This window comes from Falco rusticolus, chromosome 11 (assembly GCF_015220075.1).
Source record: "Falco rusticolus isolate bFalRus1 chromosome 11, bFalRus1.pri, whole genome shotgun sequence".
In the NCBI taxonomy this organism is placed as follows: domain Eukaryota; kingdom Metazoa; phylum Chordata; class Aves; order Falconiformes; family Falconidae; genus Falco; species Falco rusticolus.
Genome location: NC_051197.1, coordinates 14,269,421 through 14,287,368, shown reverse-complemented (window position 1 = coordinate 14,287,368; position 17,948 = coordinate 14,269,421). Strand labels below are relative to the sequence as shown.

The window sequence follows — 17,948 nt, the reverse complement described above, 5'->3', positions numbered from 1 at the left end:
TTGCATATACTCGACAGGGTGTCTCTATCAGACTTTAAATAGCCATCCTTTTGCCAGAGATGTGCCTTGGTGCTGGAGTTTCTGCTGTTGTTTTTGATAATCCTGAGTTCTCATTAAAATCTCCATGACACTTAATATCTGACATAATTACAAAGGGAAGCATAATTTGTGTGACTGCCCAATAATGACAAGTAATTGATATACCTAACTAAAGGTTCATGAAAAGCAAAATATCATAATTTTGAAATATTTGCATCAGTAAATCACATGGAAACCTGATACTTAGCAATGGTCGTCTGGAAAGTATTCAAATACTTATTTGTAAGTCATTCTAAGTTTTAGCAAAGCTTGTTGTCATTTGCTGGTGTGTTAGCACTGCATTATATGTCGAGTACCTTGTTAAGATGTACGTGTCCTTCTCCATGTAGCTGACAAGGCCAAAGAAATCTTTGGTATAAGGTTGATGGGTGTTCCTCATATGCAAACTGTTATTATCACGGTTTTCACTCTTGCCACTTCAGTTCATTCAAAGTTTTTCTGTCTTCCACAGAGTCACACAACAGGGCACTGGCAGGCACCCACTTGTTTCAAAATAAGCTTTATAATGTCCTGATGTGAGAGGTTATTTAAATGGCAAGAGTAAGAACTTTAGCCTTATGTCTTTAAATGACAGCATTTAATTATGAGTAGCACTATATCTTGCTTTTTCCCCCCCTTTTCTTCACTTTTGCCAGATTCATTGAAGTATAACATGGTTAGCTCCATGACTATGAATACTGAGGTCACAGAAGCAACACAAATACAGATAATGCAAAACTCGGTTCATTAAAGAGAAACATTTGCAGTTTGGGGCATTAAATATGGGAACAAACTATTGCGCTAACGCAGATAATTATAATTTAACCTTGTACTTCAAACTTCAGTGTTTGTACCAGCCCATTCAAACATACAACCTCCTTGGCGGTTCTCCCTGAAGAGCAGAGGTGGTTGTGCTGGGGGGGTGGGGGGTGGGCAACGCACCTCCAGCCCCATCTCTCCTTCCCATCTGCACTGTGCCCACTCTGAATGGCTTTTCAATGGCAGCTTCTGAACCTCAGGCTTAAAACACAGCATTTCAGGTGCAAATTAGATCCACTGCTCAGCGAGGAAAATAGGGGGAAGAAGGTGAGATGGGACCTCAACCATCTTCTTGAAACCCAGGGAGACCTCTAGGATTATAAGCTGGGGAATTATGCACAGAACAGCAATGATCATGTGAATGCAGAAACTGTTGGGATACTCCATTAAAAGTTTAAATGCATTTTACAGTTTCCCTGTATTAAAGAAAAAAAGCCAACAAAAAAAAAAAAAAACAACAAAAAAAAACCCAACTCAACAGAAAAACCCATTCAGCTAATTATTTATGGAGGCTTTCTTGCCATTAGTAAAGAAAGTTCTATGAAGTTACCAAAAATGCTGTCCAAATAGGCAGATGGCTCCTAGGTATCCTTCAGACATCTTTCTGTATTCCCCAGATGTATCCACAGTATGCAGTACATTTTTCCAATTTTCCACAATTTCCATTTTTTTAGCAACCTTATTTCATGTATATTATTGCTCATTTTTGTTCCACTTTTTTTTGAAACTCACTAACAATCTCATATCAAAATAAAAGTGCAAAAGTAGTTTCCATATACCAATAGTCATTTCCAGCCCCCTACAGCTGCTTTCTGTCCGCCTGTTCTTAACACCCATCTGGCTGCACAAAGGTCTCCTATCAGCTCAGGTGTAGTTCTCCTCCACTAACCAGTTAATCAGTTCTCCTTTCACCAATATCTTAATTTCTTTCCCAAATTCAGTGTCGTGCCAGTTCTTAACTTAGGTTTGCCATCCTCTCTGGTTCATCCCTTCCCTGCTCCACCTTTACTTTCCTTCAGTTCAGTTCTCAGGCTGTTCCTTTAAATCTACTCATGTATCAATACTTCATTTTTCAACTCTTTTCATCAGCTATACCTGTCCCAAAGCTGTTCACTTTTTTCTCCTTTCCAGCGCAGCACTTCACAGTCCATTACTTCATTCTTCAGAATTATTTGGTATTGTTCCCAGTTTACTTTCTCTGTTGAGTTATTTGATCTTTATCCTCAGCCAACCAAATAATGCAAAATAATCTCTACTTCAGCCAGGGAGTTAGTACCCAGCTCTACTAAATTGATCGATTCATGGATTCCCTTACCGGAATCCAACAGTTTTACTATTAGACCATGCCCCACCCAGTTACTGAACCTGTCTGCCTAATGGCAAATTATTTAGAAGCACAAAAGCCATTTTAGGCAAAGGCAATTTAAATCTGGATTTTAAAAAAGGCATGCCAAGCACCTTAAAGGGCACAGAGCTTAAATCTTATAACGAGATGGATAGAGTGATCTTTTGCAGCATCTTTTTAAAGCCGTGACTTAAAAGAAACAGCTGCAGTTTTCTTTCTCTTGTCTAACTGAATCATAAGGCTGAGAAAATCTATTTAGTCTAATCTCTGGAAAATAGGTTTCAGATGATTTGCATCATGCCAAGCATTTTGTTATGATAGAATTAATATTTACACTCATGGTTTTAAAACATGAACAATGCAGTATTATGTAGTAATAAAAGTGGTGGTATAAAAGTATGATCAATTAAGATTTATCCTTCTAATCCCCAAGTATTATAATTGGCAGGTGCTTTGCCATTAACTTTGCCTTTTTAGGTTTTGCTTTTTGTTATTCCATGGAATTTTACTATGGAACTGCTTGCAGTGTGCAGGGCCATTATCAACAAAGCAGAAAGGTGTTAGTCTGTAAATACTTAATAAAAAATTCAATTTCTCATGATATTTGCAGATTTAGATGAGTGCAGCAATGAAGGAGCTGTTGCCTGTGGAGATCATGCAAAATGTGAAAACGTGGATGGAGGGTTTAACTGCTCCTGTAAGGAAGGTTATCAACCATCCACAGGAAAATTGCAGTTTAAGCCAAATGATGGCACTTCCTGCCAAGGTACATGATATTATAAAGGTTTATGTGTTATTATAGAGCTACATCTTCTGAGAAACTCACCAGTGCCTCTTTATCTTTGGTTAGATTAATCAGCACGACACGAAAGAGAGGCAAGGCAGTGGCATCTACATTTCCTGAGAATATAATCATTTTGTACATGTATTTTGCAAATCAGTGTGATGAAATCCATTCAAAATAATGGTTACTGCCTCATAGTTGTCAGATGTGTACTCCTCTCTGTAAATTTGAGCTGTCTCTTAACCTCACCTGTAAACGTCCCAAGGAAAGGGGCCAAAGTCACTACCTGAGTAAAACAAAAGCTCAGAGTCCAATCCGGTGCTGTAACTTTGGCCAAAACAAAGTCTTAGTAGTTGGAAGTTTGAGAATGGAGTCATGTGTCTTATGTGCATAAATTCAGAATGCTGGTGGTTTGGGAATTACTTTGACAAGAGCTCTTACAATGAGTATATATTGAATATTGATTAAACTGCAATATATAATTAGTTTCTTTTTTATTTCTACAGAAAATCTGAAGGCCAAGTGTGAGTTATACAAAGACTGTATAACTGAACATATTAATAGAACTTTAGCTGGAGTAAGTAGCATTGGTTTATAGATTAATTTCCAAATCCTGTAATTGTTTCTGTTTGAAACTGTTATTTCGATTATAATGGTTCTTAAGGAGCTTTTAACGAATGCTTCGAGCATACAATTGAACTTAAGCATGTTTACAGAAGTCTTTTTAATAATTTCAAATTATTTGAACTGGATTGTATGTTCAAATCATGATAATAACTTGCTGGGAATCAGTGTGTTCTGTTTCCAGCAAAGGGAGTCATGATGCATGAAAAATTCAGAAGTGTGGTAATCACTCAGCTGTTCCTGTAATTTCTGAAGTTACACACTGCTGCATTTACTGATGTGCAATTATTTGCTTGTTCAGAGTGAAAGGCAGCAAGATAGCTTACAAAAGTAATGTCAACAAGTGACAAAATAGAAAATGGAGCAATAACATCCTAGTACGCTAGTGTATTTACTTCTCAAAGCATAGTATGTAAAGTGGTACAGAATTTATAGACTCAAAGACTCCGGACTCCAGATTTTTTTTCACCAGAAGCAGAGATTCCTGAAGCAAATTGAAAAAATATTAATGAATTCACTATTCATTAGTCTACAGCGATAGTACTGTCTAATTTAAAAGGATAAATGAAACATAAGCATAAATAAATTAAAACAAATTGTATATGTTTGCATTTTATATTAAGCAGTTTGCCAAACTTATGAGACTCAGAAATATATTAGTTTAAAGGTTTTTATTAACCTAGTGTAAGATATACATTGTATTAACATGCTTTCTATGTTAACCTGCAATGTAATACATTATTTTAAATATAATACATGCTTACCACATTTACATGCAAAAACATGGTAAAGGCCACAGCAGGATCTTAGAGTGAGAATTTTTGGTAATATAAAGTCATACTAAACTTAAATCAAACTAATAATTCAAAATACTTCAATTTTATGTAAATAAAAGTGGTATAGATTTTAGCCTAGTTTTTAGCCTGTTTTCTAGTTCTATTCAGCTGCAAAGACGAAGCAAGCTGCATAAAAACTGTTCAGCAGCAGAGACTATGGATCTTACAGAATCAGTTGTCAAGGGGAGGTCGATGGATAAAATCTCATTAGATATCAGTATCGTGAAGTAAGAATTCTTTTCCTATTCAGCCATGAGACCAAAACATGCAAGCTTGATCTTCATCTCACCATTTTTAGCTTATTATTTTTTTAAACTAAGTGGGTTTTAAGTGTATTTAGCAGTTCATAAGATGAAGCAGTGAAGGTGAAACAGGCAGTACAGTTCCACTAAACTACATGCTTTATAATCTACATTTGTAAAAAAACAACCACAAAATATACAAATACTGCCCATCTGTTCCCACCTCTTCAGCTAAAATTTAACAAGAGTCAACGGAGTAACCATATGACTGATATTTAATTATTTTTGCAGAACATTTACCAGCTCATTTTGGAGCACTAGGATAAATAAAACTGAGCTGCGGTTGTGAGAAAAAAAAACAGCAAACAAACCCAAAAAACCACCAATGTGTAATGATAGCACATGACACTGGTTTTTTAATCATAGTTGATTGTTGGCGTTATACCAGACATGCTTAACACCATTACTTTATAGGTCAACCTGCTGATTTAAATAGTGCCTCATTTTATGCACACACACCCCTTAAAAGCCCCTATGTTAATTCACAGAAATCAATCATTTGCATTGGAGATACTTTCACTTGCAGAAATGTGTCTTTACTTTCATAAAGATGCGAGTTCTTGTATTTTTCAGATTAATCATTTAAAAACACCCTTGGAGATGCTGCAAGAAATTAATAAAAATACTTTGGGACCGCTTTTACCTGTAGATGTGATTTCATATGTTGAAGCACTATCCTATTCATCGTTGGATACCATGCGTTACTCTACTTCTGATAATGAAGAACTTCTTAATACAACCATTAACGTGAGTGAATCAAGCCTTAAAGTTGGGGGGTTATTTCTTATTTTACAAATACGTATGACTCTTCCACTTAAAAATACTTTTTTATTTACAGGTTTTGGTTAACACTGTGAACAATTTTTTACAAAAAGACAAAATTACAGTCTGGGAAGAGCTTCCTGTAGATAACCAAAGACCGAGCCTGACTAAGCTGCTTCATACTGCAGAACAAGCGACGCTTCTCATGTCGCAGAACTTCAAAAAGACAACACAGCTAGATGTTAATGCGAGTGATATAGGTAGGATAAAGAAAATTAATCTAAGGTATACTCTAGATATGGATTACACTGAGGAGTTTTTCAGCACAATTATGAAGATTAGAAACGGTGTTATGTGAAAAACACAGGTGTTAACTTGTGAGTTTCATAACTAGCATCTGACTTTCGGTGTAGGTATCCTAATTTTCAAAGATTGAATGTTTGAGCCCAGAGCCCGGAAAAAACAAGAGGCTGTAGGAAGTTGTCCTTTCAGATTCTCTTTCAATCTCTCCTTATAGTCACATTGTCACAGTGAATCCAGATTCAACTTATATGCACAAAATTATCCCATGCATCTTATATGCATAAAAAAAAACAGTGGAATGAAATTTGGATTTGCTCTATATGGATTTTTCACTCTTTTTGGTTCAGTGAAGGTGTTGTAAATGAACTTGGAATAAGGGTTATATCTAGTGAGTCTGATTTAAGTGGCTTTCTTTTCAAAGAAATTTCTCATTTTAAGAGGAATTTCAGAGGAGGAGAATTGATTGGTCAGTCTCAACTGCAGCATTTTGCTCTCCTACCTTCTCCCTTCATGCAGGTGTCTTCACACCAACTTCTTCTGATCTTTCTGTGGTAATAACAGCTTTACCACTCCTTCAATGGGACTAGAATAAGGCTAATATGAGCTGCTTTTGAAAATCCTAATACAGCATTGCTCATTCCTTTGGCAATGGCCACTCTTTCATCTTTATTTTTCTGAATGTACCCAACCTGTATGTGACCTGATTTCTTATTTCAGATTCAGTACAGTCCTTCAGTGCCTTTTACTGGTTTACCATTTTAAAAGATGACTTGATAAGAAAGATTCCTCCTTTAGTTCCAAGGCAGGTCAAACCACCTGTTCTTCCCTCACTTTTCTGAAACTAAATTATCCAGAGTGATGAAAAAATAGGGACAGATATTTTCCATGACATGAACTCTATAGAAGCAGGTTTATGTTAGTGCAGAGCACCTCTGGCTCTGCAGCAGATACAGAGCTGGCTATAAAGCCCCCATTTGCCCATCACTAGCACTGAAAGCAGAGGCTCTCGTGGCGGCAGAGCTGAGGCCATGAAAGTCGAGAAGAGAGGATTCATGTGCAGCCTCCAGTGGCAGGGTAGATGTCAATCAGACCAAGGTGACAAAAAAAGGTGATACAGAGAACTGGGAGGAATTTCCATGGTGAAAGGTCAATGATTTTTTTGCTCGCTTTTGTTCTGAAATGTGAAACTGTATGAGCTCTTTTCCAAATCGGACCCAAACACTGTATTTTTTTTATGGTTTTTCAGCATAAATATATCTTCCACAGGGCTCATATGTGCCCCACACATCTATTTTGGGACAAGACCTACAGCATTACCCCTCTCTCCTCACTGTTATTTATGGTGCAAGCTCTTGAACTGCAAGCTTTTCAAAGCTGTAGCCACAGAAAACTATGTCTTACGTCCTGACAAACATTTTCTGACAGCTGGTCTGTTGAATAGCTCATATTATTTTTGTGTGCTGTGCTATAAGCAATGCAGATGGTCTAGCTTAGTGATATTCCTCCAACAGTCAAGTTTTAGATTTGGTTGTTGTTGTTTTGGTTTGTTTTTTAAAAAAGACCTGATTGATTTTTATTTTTTTTTGTTCCCATCCTGGGTGATTGAAACGCAGCACTATAATGAAGCAAGTAAAGAGCTCAATGTCCTCTAATGTAGTTTTTGTCCTGAGGGGTGATGCTTGTTTGTTTGCTTTTTGACAAGACACATCATTATTTCATGGTGCAATGTGCATTTTGTAGCATGGATAGATAACTATAAAATATATACTTTTCAAAAATTGGCTTTTATCAAATGTTACTGTTCAGTAGAGAACTTTATGCTTTGCTTTTTATAATTGTGATTTGTGGTCCCTTTCAGAAACACATTTTTAATAAAGCAATAGCTCTTCCTAAAGTAAACCTACATTGTTCTTTCCAGTGCCTAATTTAATGCGAGGTAAATAAAAGACCATATTTTTCATGGAAAGAGTAAAAAGTATGAGAGCAAAATGTATGCATGAAAATAACAAAACATAGAGGTTTAAGCAAACGTGTTATATTAATGGCATTTTTCTTGAAATATTTGGCACAATGATATATTCTTTAAATTCATGGTAATTATGCAATCCAATAGCACATTTATTAAACCAACTGTAAATTATGGTAGACTGTAATGGAGCTGTGATTTGTACAGTATTTTTCTTCTTTTGCAGCACTCAAGGTTTTCGCTTTTGATTCACACCACATGAAACACATTCACCCTCATGTATACACGGGGGGAGATTACATAAAGATCTCTCCAAAGAAGAGAGAGGAATCTCAGCATAATGGTAAGAAGCAAAGGTTAGAGAGTAGGTGGGTTAATAAACATGTTGCATGGACTTGTACCCACTAGTAAATAACCAGATACGCAGTTTGCCAAGGCTGAGCTTCAGCCCTGCTGACTACAGAGGAGTCAAGGTATTTTTTCACCATATCTCCTACTCCTTTATAGTCTCGAGACTAATATTTCTAACTTTTCCAGTGGTGCAGTGAGTATCCAATGAGTTTTAACACTGGATGTTGGGACCAGAGCTTTATCCTTTTCTCAGCCATAGACCTGCTGTGTGACTTTGGGCCGGCCCCTTAAACTCCATGTTACTCCTCCAAAAATGGGTGCATCTTCTCTGTTTAGGGAGTAACTCACTGGAGCAAGGACATGTATTGTTCAGTTCTAAAACCGGCGAGTCCCAGATCTTGGCTTAGACCTCAGAGTGCTTCAGAAATGGCTTACAACTACTGTCACCACTAAAAATAAATAAACGTGTTTAAACAGGTCTGGAATTAAATCAATTAACCTAATAAATATAGAAAAGATTTTTTAAATGTTAGTCTTCCAGCTAGTCTGGATCTCACCACCTATCAGTAGCTAAACATGTGGTTTATCTCAGGGAGAAAAATCATGACGTTTCCTTCAGATCAGCACTGTGTCCAGAAATACCTTTTGCTTTCTTTCTCCCTACGTGTCTTCCATCCTGGCTCCACTGTAATGGAAGTCAAAGCCCCCCAGATGCTTCAGAGAGGCCTAGGATTTAGTTCAGGTCTGAGCCTTTTGAGTTTATGAGACCTAACACCACATGTGTAGCCAATTGCAGAGCAGCAGCAAGCATATATTACTCTAGAAAAAAATATATATTCATGTACCTAATTAGCATTTCCAATGCGAACACACATTTTTATTTCTAATGGCAGTTATGTTGTTTTAAATAAAGCTATATTTCATTGTCTCTAAAACATTTTTATAAGTATTCCACAAAGATTCCATCTGTTTTGCATATTTTATGCAATAGCCGTAATAATGTCTATTGTTTATTGTTTCCTTAATGTCTTCAATTTTGTTCTTCTATAAAAAACCGCACAAACTACTAAACATGGTCTGTTTGATTGATAGGCACTGTTGCAGTTGTCTTTCTGCGGTATAGCAATATTGGTTCTTTGCTTTCATCGCCTAAAAACCGCTCCTCGAAAGATACTTCAGAGCAGAGACAGACAGTAAGCTCATCAGTTATAGCTGTTGCAATTAGCTCAAATCCACCTACACTCTATGAGCTCGAGAAAATAACATTTACCTTAAAGTATGCCAAGGTAAGGGGTTTTTTATTATCAAATAAAACATAAAAATAGCTAATCATTTTATGCGATGTAACCATACCTGCAGTGATATACTGAGACATAATTCTGTTGTTTGCTGATGTTTGTCATTTATTTCTCTAATAAGATTGATCTCAAATGTGACATCCTAAGTGCAATTAACTAAATATGATACAGCTGAATATTGCTATGGGACTAAAGCAAGAGCAAAAATACCATCTTTGCTGGATTATAGTATGGATAAAATGTAGATGCCTGAACCAGAGATTATTACAAGATCTTGACTCTTCTGTTTTAGTAGGCGGGTTTTTTCTGAAATTTTATGAGATGGTTAAGCATGCACCCTAAAAGAAGTGAAGAAATGCTTCACAGTTAACACAAAAAGTTATCCTGGAGCTAGGAGGTAATAGCAGAACCTGCAATTTTTGTTATTTCTGAAATCTAAACACATTTATTAAAAACTAAGTTTTACTTCCAATATTACCTAGGGTTTGCTGACTTGTATGTGAAGAAACACCTTACATGGCACAAAGTATTATCAGAAACATAACAAGAGAGTTACTCTGTAGGGAGGTGGGCAGTGGGACAAGGTGTTAACCTTTGTTATGCAGCTTTTAAATTTGTTATTTGCCTTCTAATACTTGAGCTAGAGATCACCTTTACATAAATTTGCATATTTTTATACAACCTATAGTACAGTGGGGACCTTATCTTTGACTAGTGTTAGTAAGGATTAAGTGTAATAAATAATACTAATGGTCTTAACGATCGCTGTCGTCACACCTGATACAGCAGGTGTGATACGACCCTGGCTTTATCCCAGATTTCTTTGTAAAATGCACAGAGTACGTCTCCGTTTTTGAGCTACTCATTTGGAAGGGAAAATGAGCAGGACAAGCAATGTGGCTGTAACCTTGGGGTTTAGTCCATGTTCAGCAGGTGCAGGGGTATATATATAACAATGTTTTCAGTAGGTAAAAATTCCAACACCTTTGCAAGTGCCAGAAGCATTCAGTAATCTGATTAGACTACATGTTTGGTGGGGTGTAAGCTATGTGGATAAAATGCTTCCATCCCCAGTCATGTTTTAATTGCTTGGAATAGGCCTTGCAGAATGTGCTTTTAGTTTCACAACCTTCCAAGGGTAACAAGCAATTTTTAATGAATTGTGCTGGCTAACATAAGAAAGGTCTCTTGATGGGAAATATCCTGCCTTTTGCCATCGGTAAAACATCTTGTTTCTGTTCCAGACTGCGGATAAAGATATTAAATGTGCATTTTGGAACTACTCAGCAGACACAATGAATGGCAACTGGGCTACAGAAGGCTGTGAGCTGACACATTCCAACTCCACTCATATCTCATGCAAATGTAATCATCTGACTCATTTTGCTGTTTTGATGTCCTCAGGTGGCTCTGTTGTAAGTGCTATTTTAATGTAGTGTTTTACCTGACACTTTCTCCTCTCTCCATGTCTTATGTTTTTATTCCAGTGCAACTTATGTGCTTTTCCCCCTTTAGGTTGCCTCTTGTTTTTGTTCAACAAACACACAATTTATTGTGCACAGAGCAAACAAAATTCCTCCCATATGTGTCTGAATTTCCTTATGTCCTTTCTGCAGTATTACAGAGCAGTGATGCAGCAAAGTATCTTGTTCCAAATACACAGTCTGTTATGCTTATTTTTGGTGCATTGCTTTTAATTTTAAATCCCACTTTAAGACTGCTGTGAGATTTAACTGGCATTCATTGGTGGTCAGTAACCATATGGCCCTGGATTTCTCTCTCACAAAACTTTGCCACCCATTTGTCTAACCTTGGCATCTAAACATCTGTTTTAAATTCTCTCCTGAGAGTTTGAAACAGCATAATCAATTTGAAGTTTATGACTATTAACCATGGACACTCATGACCAGCACAAAATTGTGAGTGAGAATGACCACTCAATTTATGTCCTTCTTATATTAAGAGGCCCCATAGATTTCTGGGGTCTATGTGGGGATCTGCAGGAGCTCAGGTCCTGCCTTAGGAGGCAGCTTTATAAGGTATCAGGACTGACAGCAAGCAGAACATTAGCATGAATATACTGTATTGAGAGATTTCTCTCACACTGTGAATTTCATGCTGATAGAGACTGTTTCCTGGTTGCTAAATAGCATTCTAAGTCTTCAGTTCAAATTTAAAACCTTTGCAGGTACTTACACAGTTATTTTGAAAAGAAGGCTGGGAGGAGAATAATCTCTGGTCCTTTATTTACAAAAAATAATACTTAGATGCATTTTATGGTCAGCTGAATACTATCTTTATGCTGATGCACAGTCATGTATTTCAGAGATGTTTTGTGCAAATATCAAGCAGCAAATGTAAAGTGTATTCCTATACAGAACATATTCTCATCCAATATGAAAATAGCCTGTGTTCTTTCGGAGAATGGTCATGTTACATATCTGCAATAGCATCTGTTTGAAGTGATCGTTATTTCAGAGTCTAGTTTTGATCATGTTGCAAATTTAGTCAGACGGTTATTCAATTTTGCTTATCTAAGTCACTGCTGTGATAAGTCCTTTTATATTAGAAAATGTTCATGTCATATTAATATATGTCCTACTGCCAGTGTATTTGTCATTCACTAAAATGATCTGATTTTTAAAATCATATTAGGAGACACTGATGTTAATAAAAAAAGTTTTGTTAAGAAATATCAGAAAATGCCGGAGCAGGAATATATACAGTTCATTACTAATTTCCCCTAGAATTACATCTGTCTCACAAAAAAACAATACTTTTTGGATTATCCAAAGTGTACATTTGCAGTGAAACTCTACAAACCGTTTTGATTAATATTTTGTAGAAAAGACGAAAAGAACTGTATTATAGAATAAAGTCTTTCTTGAGAAGGTGCAAAGCTATTCTTTTAAATATTATATTATAATTTTCCCCCAGGGTGTTACAAATTATAACATTCTTACAAGAATCACTCAGCTAGGAATAATTATTTCGTTGATTTGCCTCTCCATGTGCATTTTTACATTCTGGTTCTTCAGTGAAATTCAGAGCACTAGAACGACAATTCACAAAAACCTCTGCTGCAGCCTTTTCCTGGCAGAACTGATTTTTCTGATTGGAATTAACATGAACAACAATAAGGTGGGTAGCTGTCACTTGTACCTTGATTTTGTGTTGTAAATATACAGTATAAGATGCATCAGCATGAATATTCTAGTGACGTTGACTTCCCAGTCTAGTGACAGGAGATACCAAATGGTCATTTTAAAGAAGCAGGGTCTTCATCTGAGCTGGTGTGTATTGACTTTGCTCCATGGGTTTCATTTGAACTTTGTCACCTTGGCTGAGACTTTGGTCCCAATGTGGTTAGCATTTTTACTTTTCACATGTGTTTGGGTGCTGCACAAAGCCACGCTGGTGGCTGTCCGGGTGACAGTCTCCCCTAAAAGCCAGGCTGGGCTGCAGTCCCAAGCTGGCATTTAAGATACTGCACTGCTGGCTGGAGGACCCCTTCCCGCTCTACATGTGAGGTCTTGACCTGTCCCTGTTGCTTCTCATACAAGCTGGGCTGTTGATTTTTGCATCTCAGATTAATTTTAGGAAATTAGGTTATGCATAAATTATCAAAATACCCCTACTATAAGTAGCTGAATCAGATTTAAAATTACTTGAAAAAATATGAGCTGCTATCCCTGAAGTAGCACTCCAGTATTGATTGATTGAGAAACATCATTTTACAAATGCTTTGTATTAACAAAAGTTTATTTCAGAAATAATTCCTTGTGATGCCTAATTAACTTGTTATCAAAATCATAAAAATGAACTTTGTTTAGATCAGGAAAGCATATAGGCTACTCAGCTGTAACTATGACACCAACTTTGTCAATTTGTTCATACAGTTTTTCTGGGAGACCGTGCACCAATTTTAACAGTTGAATGTAGTCTCTTTATTTTACCAGTGGCTACACAAAACACTAATGAACAAGTATGCTTGTGGGTGCAGGCCAAGTTCTTGTCACTCAGCATTACAACTGGGCTGCTGGACCACCACTTTAGTTCCTAGGTTGCTGTGCATATGTTGTTATATTAACAGAGACATATTAATCAAATTATGACTCTTGCTTTCTCTGATTGGATTTCTAGCTCTTCTGTTCAATTACTGCTGGATTACTCCATTATTTCCTTCTAGCTGCTTTTGCATGGATGTGCATTGAAGGTATTCACCTCTACCTTATAGTTGTGGGCGTCATCTACAACAAGGGTTTCTTGCACAAGAATTTCTATGTCTTTGGCTACGTCAGTCCAGCTGTGGTTGTTGGAATCTCCGCTGCACTGGGATACAAGTACTATGGCACCACGGAAGTGTAAGTCACTGTTTCTGTGTTCAAATCATAAGGTTGCAATAGTCACAATTGCACATTTCAAGGAGTTTTCTGCTGTTTACTTTTCAGATGTTGGCTCAGCACAAAGAATAACTTTATATGGAGTTTTATAGGACCAGCATGTCTAATAATTCTTGTAAGTATAATTTTCATTTTTTATAGTACTACATAAAACCGATAATAAAAGGTGTTTAATAATCACCCACCCATTGCCAGCATTGCTGCGAGTGCTAATTATAGGGCAGAATTGGCTAATTTAGACCTTTTTATAGTGTCTCTAAATTATTTATATGCTGTACATCTAAATACTTTGCTAGCCTGAAAAATGAATGTTTGACAAGAAAAGCTCAGTATAAGATCACAGCCTTTTTTCTTACTTGCTTTCTTGCTTTTATCCCAATGGTTTGAAAAAGTCTGTGAAGCATTTCTGGTTTTTAAGAAGTAGCATCTTTGTTACGTCGTTGGCATCTCAGCATGGCTCAGCAGGAGGTGTACACAGACACTATCCTAGCAGACAGATAATCTGGTTTTTCAAATGTTGTGTGACTTAATCTTTTATCAGTGATCGGTCATCTTTGTAAGATTAGACTGTCATCTTTATGGTTTTATCACTCACATGTACCCTGTCATCATCATAGCTATTTTAAACTAAATTGCGACGTCAGAGAAAAGAACCCGCTATTTCACATGGGCAGACAAGTCAAGTATTGATAGCCCTATTTCAGCTGTGAAGAGGGCCTTTTTAATTCTTATTGGAAGTGGTTTCAAACCTGCAAATTTGGCAGGTATTATATGTTCAATTCTGAATCGAGACATTTTTGGTGCCTCGGGAGCATTTCTAAGTGCTATAAAGTTTAACAAACCATTCCAACTGTAATGGGGTATTATTGTGTATGAGTGGGTTGACAGTGATCTGGCAATAGCTGGAGCTAACAGGAGGAGAAGGTGCAATGGTGAGGCCTCGTGACATCTACGGTCGAGTCAGTTATAACCCTTTGTTGCTTTTTAAGCCATTTGGTGACAAACATGAGGATTTGTAAAAAAGAAGTGGCAGTGCCTAACACACACAGGATGATAGTAAAACAGTTTTATTTCAATGCATTAGCCATTTCAAAGCTGAATAAGGTATCAGGTATCATTCTGGTCAAATTCCACCCCAAATTCCTACTGTAGATTGGGGATAGGCTGGGAACAACATGCTAGATGCAACTGCAGAGTGATCACCCCATCTCACCCTCCTGGTGAGCACAGTAGACTCTGAGAATGGCATGGCACCGTAACACTCCTTGGATCCATGTGCCTGGGGTCAGATGGTCCTGAGAGCCAAAAGATTACTACAGTGAAACCAAATCATGGGGTGAGACCATCCTTTACTAGGAAATTCTTACAGCTTCTAGGTTTATGTTGACAATTTCCTATTTCCTCTTTGGACCTTATCTCTTTCTTCCATGAAGTTAGCAGGGCTGGGATTTTTTTGTTGCTGCTCTCATTCCTATTCCTCATCTGCCTTCAGGTGAAGATTTATGAGCAGTGATGTATCACTGCACTGTTAGCACAGGAAAACTGCATTATCAAAATATACAAAATGCCCCAAATTTATGCATCTGTAACCTTGTTTTCAGCTCCAGCTGAGCTGTGCCTAATGCGGGATTTTAGGTACAAAGTACAGAGGCAGAGCAGGTCTGTAGTGGCTTTGATACAAGTCTAGCTGGCCACAGAGGCAAATCCTGCAAGCTGGGCTCTGAGGGTTGTAGCTGTTTTTTGACACTCCAGATCTTCCAGCAACCCCTGCAAATTAAAAGAAAATAGGGGAGTTGATAGCAGTTGATATGGGCCCTATGCACCAACGCAATAGCATCCAGTTTCTTTTTTTAATCCCGCTTCCTTGCCTAAGGAAGCCACAGAAAGGAGCTGTAGCTGGACAGCAAATAGCCCTGTGATTGTTTTGTTATTTTTTGTGTGTTATGGAAGTATTTGGTGATAACATGTTTTCACAGTATTAGCGTGCCTTTATTGTCTTATATTATTTTCTCTTCATAATCATGCACTACTGGACCTGGGAGGAAAGGCAACTCACTTTCAGCAAGCTGCTTTGTCTGCTGTATGTTTTTCAAGCTGTTTGGACAGCTTGTTTTGATGAGGTGATAGCAAATTGAAGCCTGGAATGCAAGAGGGATGTTTTCAAAGAGTGCAGGGAGCTAGGTAATTTGCTTGCACTCTACCCAGGTTATTGTCTAAGGAAAATTTGGAAAACCTTATGAAAATAGGCACTGATTCTGGAAGATGACATTGATGTTGGATGTCTGCTCAGTGGAAGGCATGTTGGTGGTGGTAATTCTGTTTCCATTGCCCAGTCTTCCTGTTGGGCACATATATGCATGGGCACCACCATAACAAAGATTAAACTCCTTCCAAAGTAGTGCCACTTAGGAAGTCCTTTTAATTACAGAAGCCAATCTTTTTCCAAGATTTCCATTCTGCCTACACCTAATGAAAGAAAATAAATATTACTAATTAAGGACTCTGAAAAGGAAATGTTAATTTTATTCTGGGATAACTAGATAGGGCAGCGCAACCGCCATATAGAAAGCTGCAAAATCTGGCAGCTTCAAGTTTACCTTTAATCCCAAGGTTCATCTACTAATGGCATTGAGTTTGAAGGTTTTTCATGATAGCCTGGAGAGTTTGGATATCAAGCTGCTGCAGAGCTGCTCACCACAAATCTGATTCTTGCACAAAAGCCTTAAAATCCTTGTCAGCACAAACGGTCATGTACCAAATAGTGCTTCTAGTTTCTGTGAATGGGGACCCAGGAGATTTGTGCCTTGGATTATACTGTAATATGGCTTTGAGAAACCACGTAAACACTGAAGAACAGGATTGGTTCTGTACCAATGGATTTTCTGTCTCAGGGTACGTTGTTTCAAACACATCCTTGGACTTTAAATCTGCAGTAATATTGAAGCATAGGGAGCTCAAGCATTTATCTGGAGTACAAACTAAGTTCTCCTCTGATTGCCTAAGCCTAGAAACACTACCTCTGAAAGTGTTTGCTTATTAATATTAAGGTTCTATTAGAGTTCTTAAGTGGAAAGCAATGGCCTTATTGATCCCATCTAAAAGTTGTTATTGTTATTATATTATTATTATTAGATTGGTGACTGTACATGAAAAAGAGTGGGTCAGAAACTCTTTAGATAAATTTAGCAAAGAAAGTGCATTTAAAACCTTTGTAAAGCAAGCTGCAAGCTGAAGATAATTTTTACAACTTATTTCTTTCTCCTAATACTTGTAATCTTTAGAACCACAACCATTTTAGCTAAAACTATGCAGTAGATTAGATCAAAGCATACAAGTATGGAGAAATTATTTATAACAAGTATTTAAACTTTTTAATAGAGAAGTGAGTTTATCAGAAGCTTTAAGGGACAAATATTTCGAAACACCACAATCCATTCCTGATTAAGGCAAATACAAATATAAGCTCCAGAGATAAAAGGTATGAAAATGAAAAAAAAAAATAATCCCTAGGACATTTTCTTTTCTTTTGTAAAACACTCTTACAATAACAATCTCACTGTAAGAAGAAGTGTGTAGAAAGGAAATAACCATTTGTCTGCAGGTTAATGTGGCTGCAATTTTGATAAGCATGTAATGTCAGCCAATAAAAAGCTCCTTCCCATTGTGGAGGACTTCTGCATGGCTTTCCCAACCTCTGGAATGACAGCCCGCTCTGTGTTGAGTGGAAGCAGACCTATGTAAGGACTTTATACTGCATTGCTGAAGTTTTTGGGAACATCACCTTTTAAACTCTTTGGACACAGCGTAATTCCCCCCACTTGTAGCTATTGTGAGGGACAGCCATATATTTGTTGTCCAGCTGGCAGCAGAAATTACATCATTTGGAAAAGTTGGGCAAAAACTATTAACACCATACTAATGAAAGTCTACTAGTCATTAAAAGGAAAACTTGGAAAAGAATCACTGCTACTCCAAGTGCAGTTATAGGCAACCCTTCTAATATACCTCTCTCCCACAGCTTTCTCCCATCAAATCTGTTCAGCTGAGCTTCATGCAGCAAGTTCAAAGTCACCCATG

The 17,948-nt window shown here is 37.3% G+C and overlaps 1 protein-coding gene across 3 annotated transcripts in view; it reads left to right on the top strand.

The window, feature by feature from the left end:
• The window catches only part of ADGRL4 (adhesion G protein-coupled receptor L4), a 76,908-nt gene that overhangs the window by 43,504 nt on the left and 15,456 nt on the right, over window positions 1-17,948 (top strand). For 2 of the 3 annotated variants that reach the window (XM_037404308.1, XM_037404307.1), the window contains 10 exons: window positions 2,853-3,008; window positions 3,533-3,603; window positions 5,362-5,535; window positions 5,627-5,810; window positions 8,046-8,162; window positions 9,263-9,456; window positions 10,713-10,883; window positions 12,406-12,609; window positions 13,612-13,832; window positions 13,920-13,986. In XM_037404308.1, the coding sequence (XP_037260205.1) occupies window positions 2,853-3,008; window positions 3,533-3,603; window positions 5,362-5,535; window positions 5,627-5,810; window positions 8,046-8,162; window positions 9,263-9,456; window positions 10,713-10,883; window positions 12,406-12,609; window positions 13,612-13,832; window positions 13,920-13,986 (1,559 nt within the window). The remainder of the gene's footprint in view (window positions 1-2,852; window positions 3,009-3,532; window positions 3,604-5,361; window positions 5,536-5,626; window positions 5,811-8,045; window positions 8,163-9,262; window positions 9,457-10,712; window positions 10,884-12,405; window positions 12,610-13,611; window positions 13,833-13,919; window positions 13,987-17,948) is intronic. The other variant, XM_037404309.1, reaches the window with a different exon arrangement.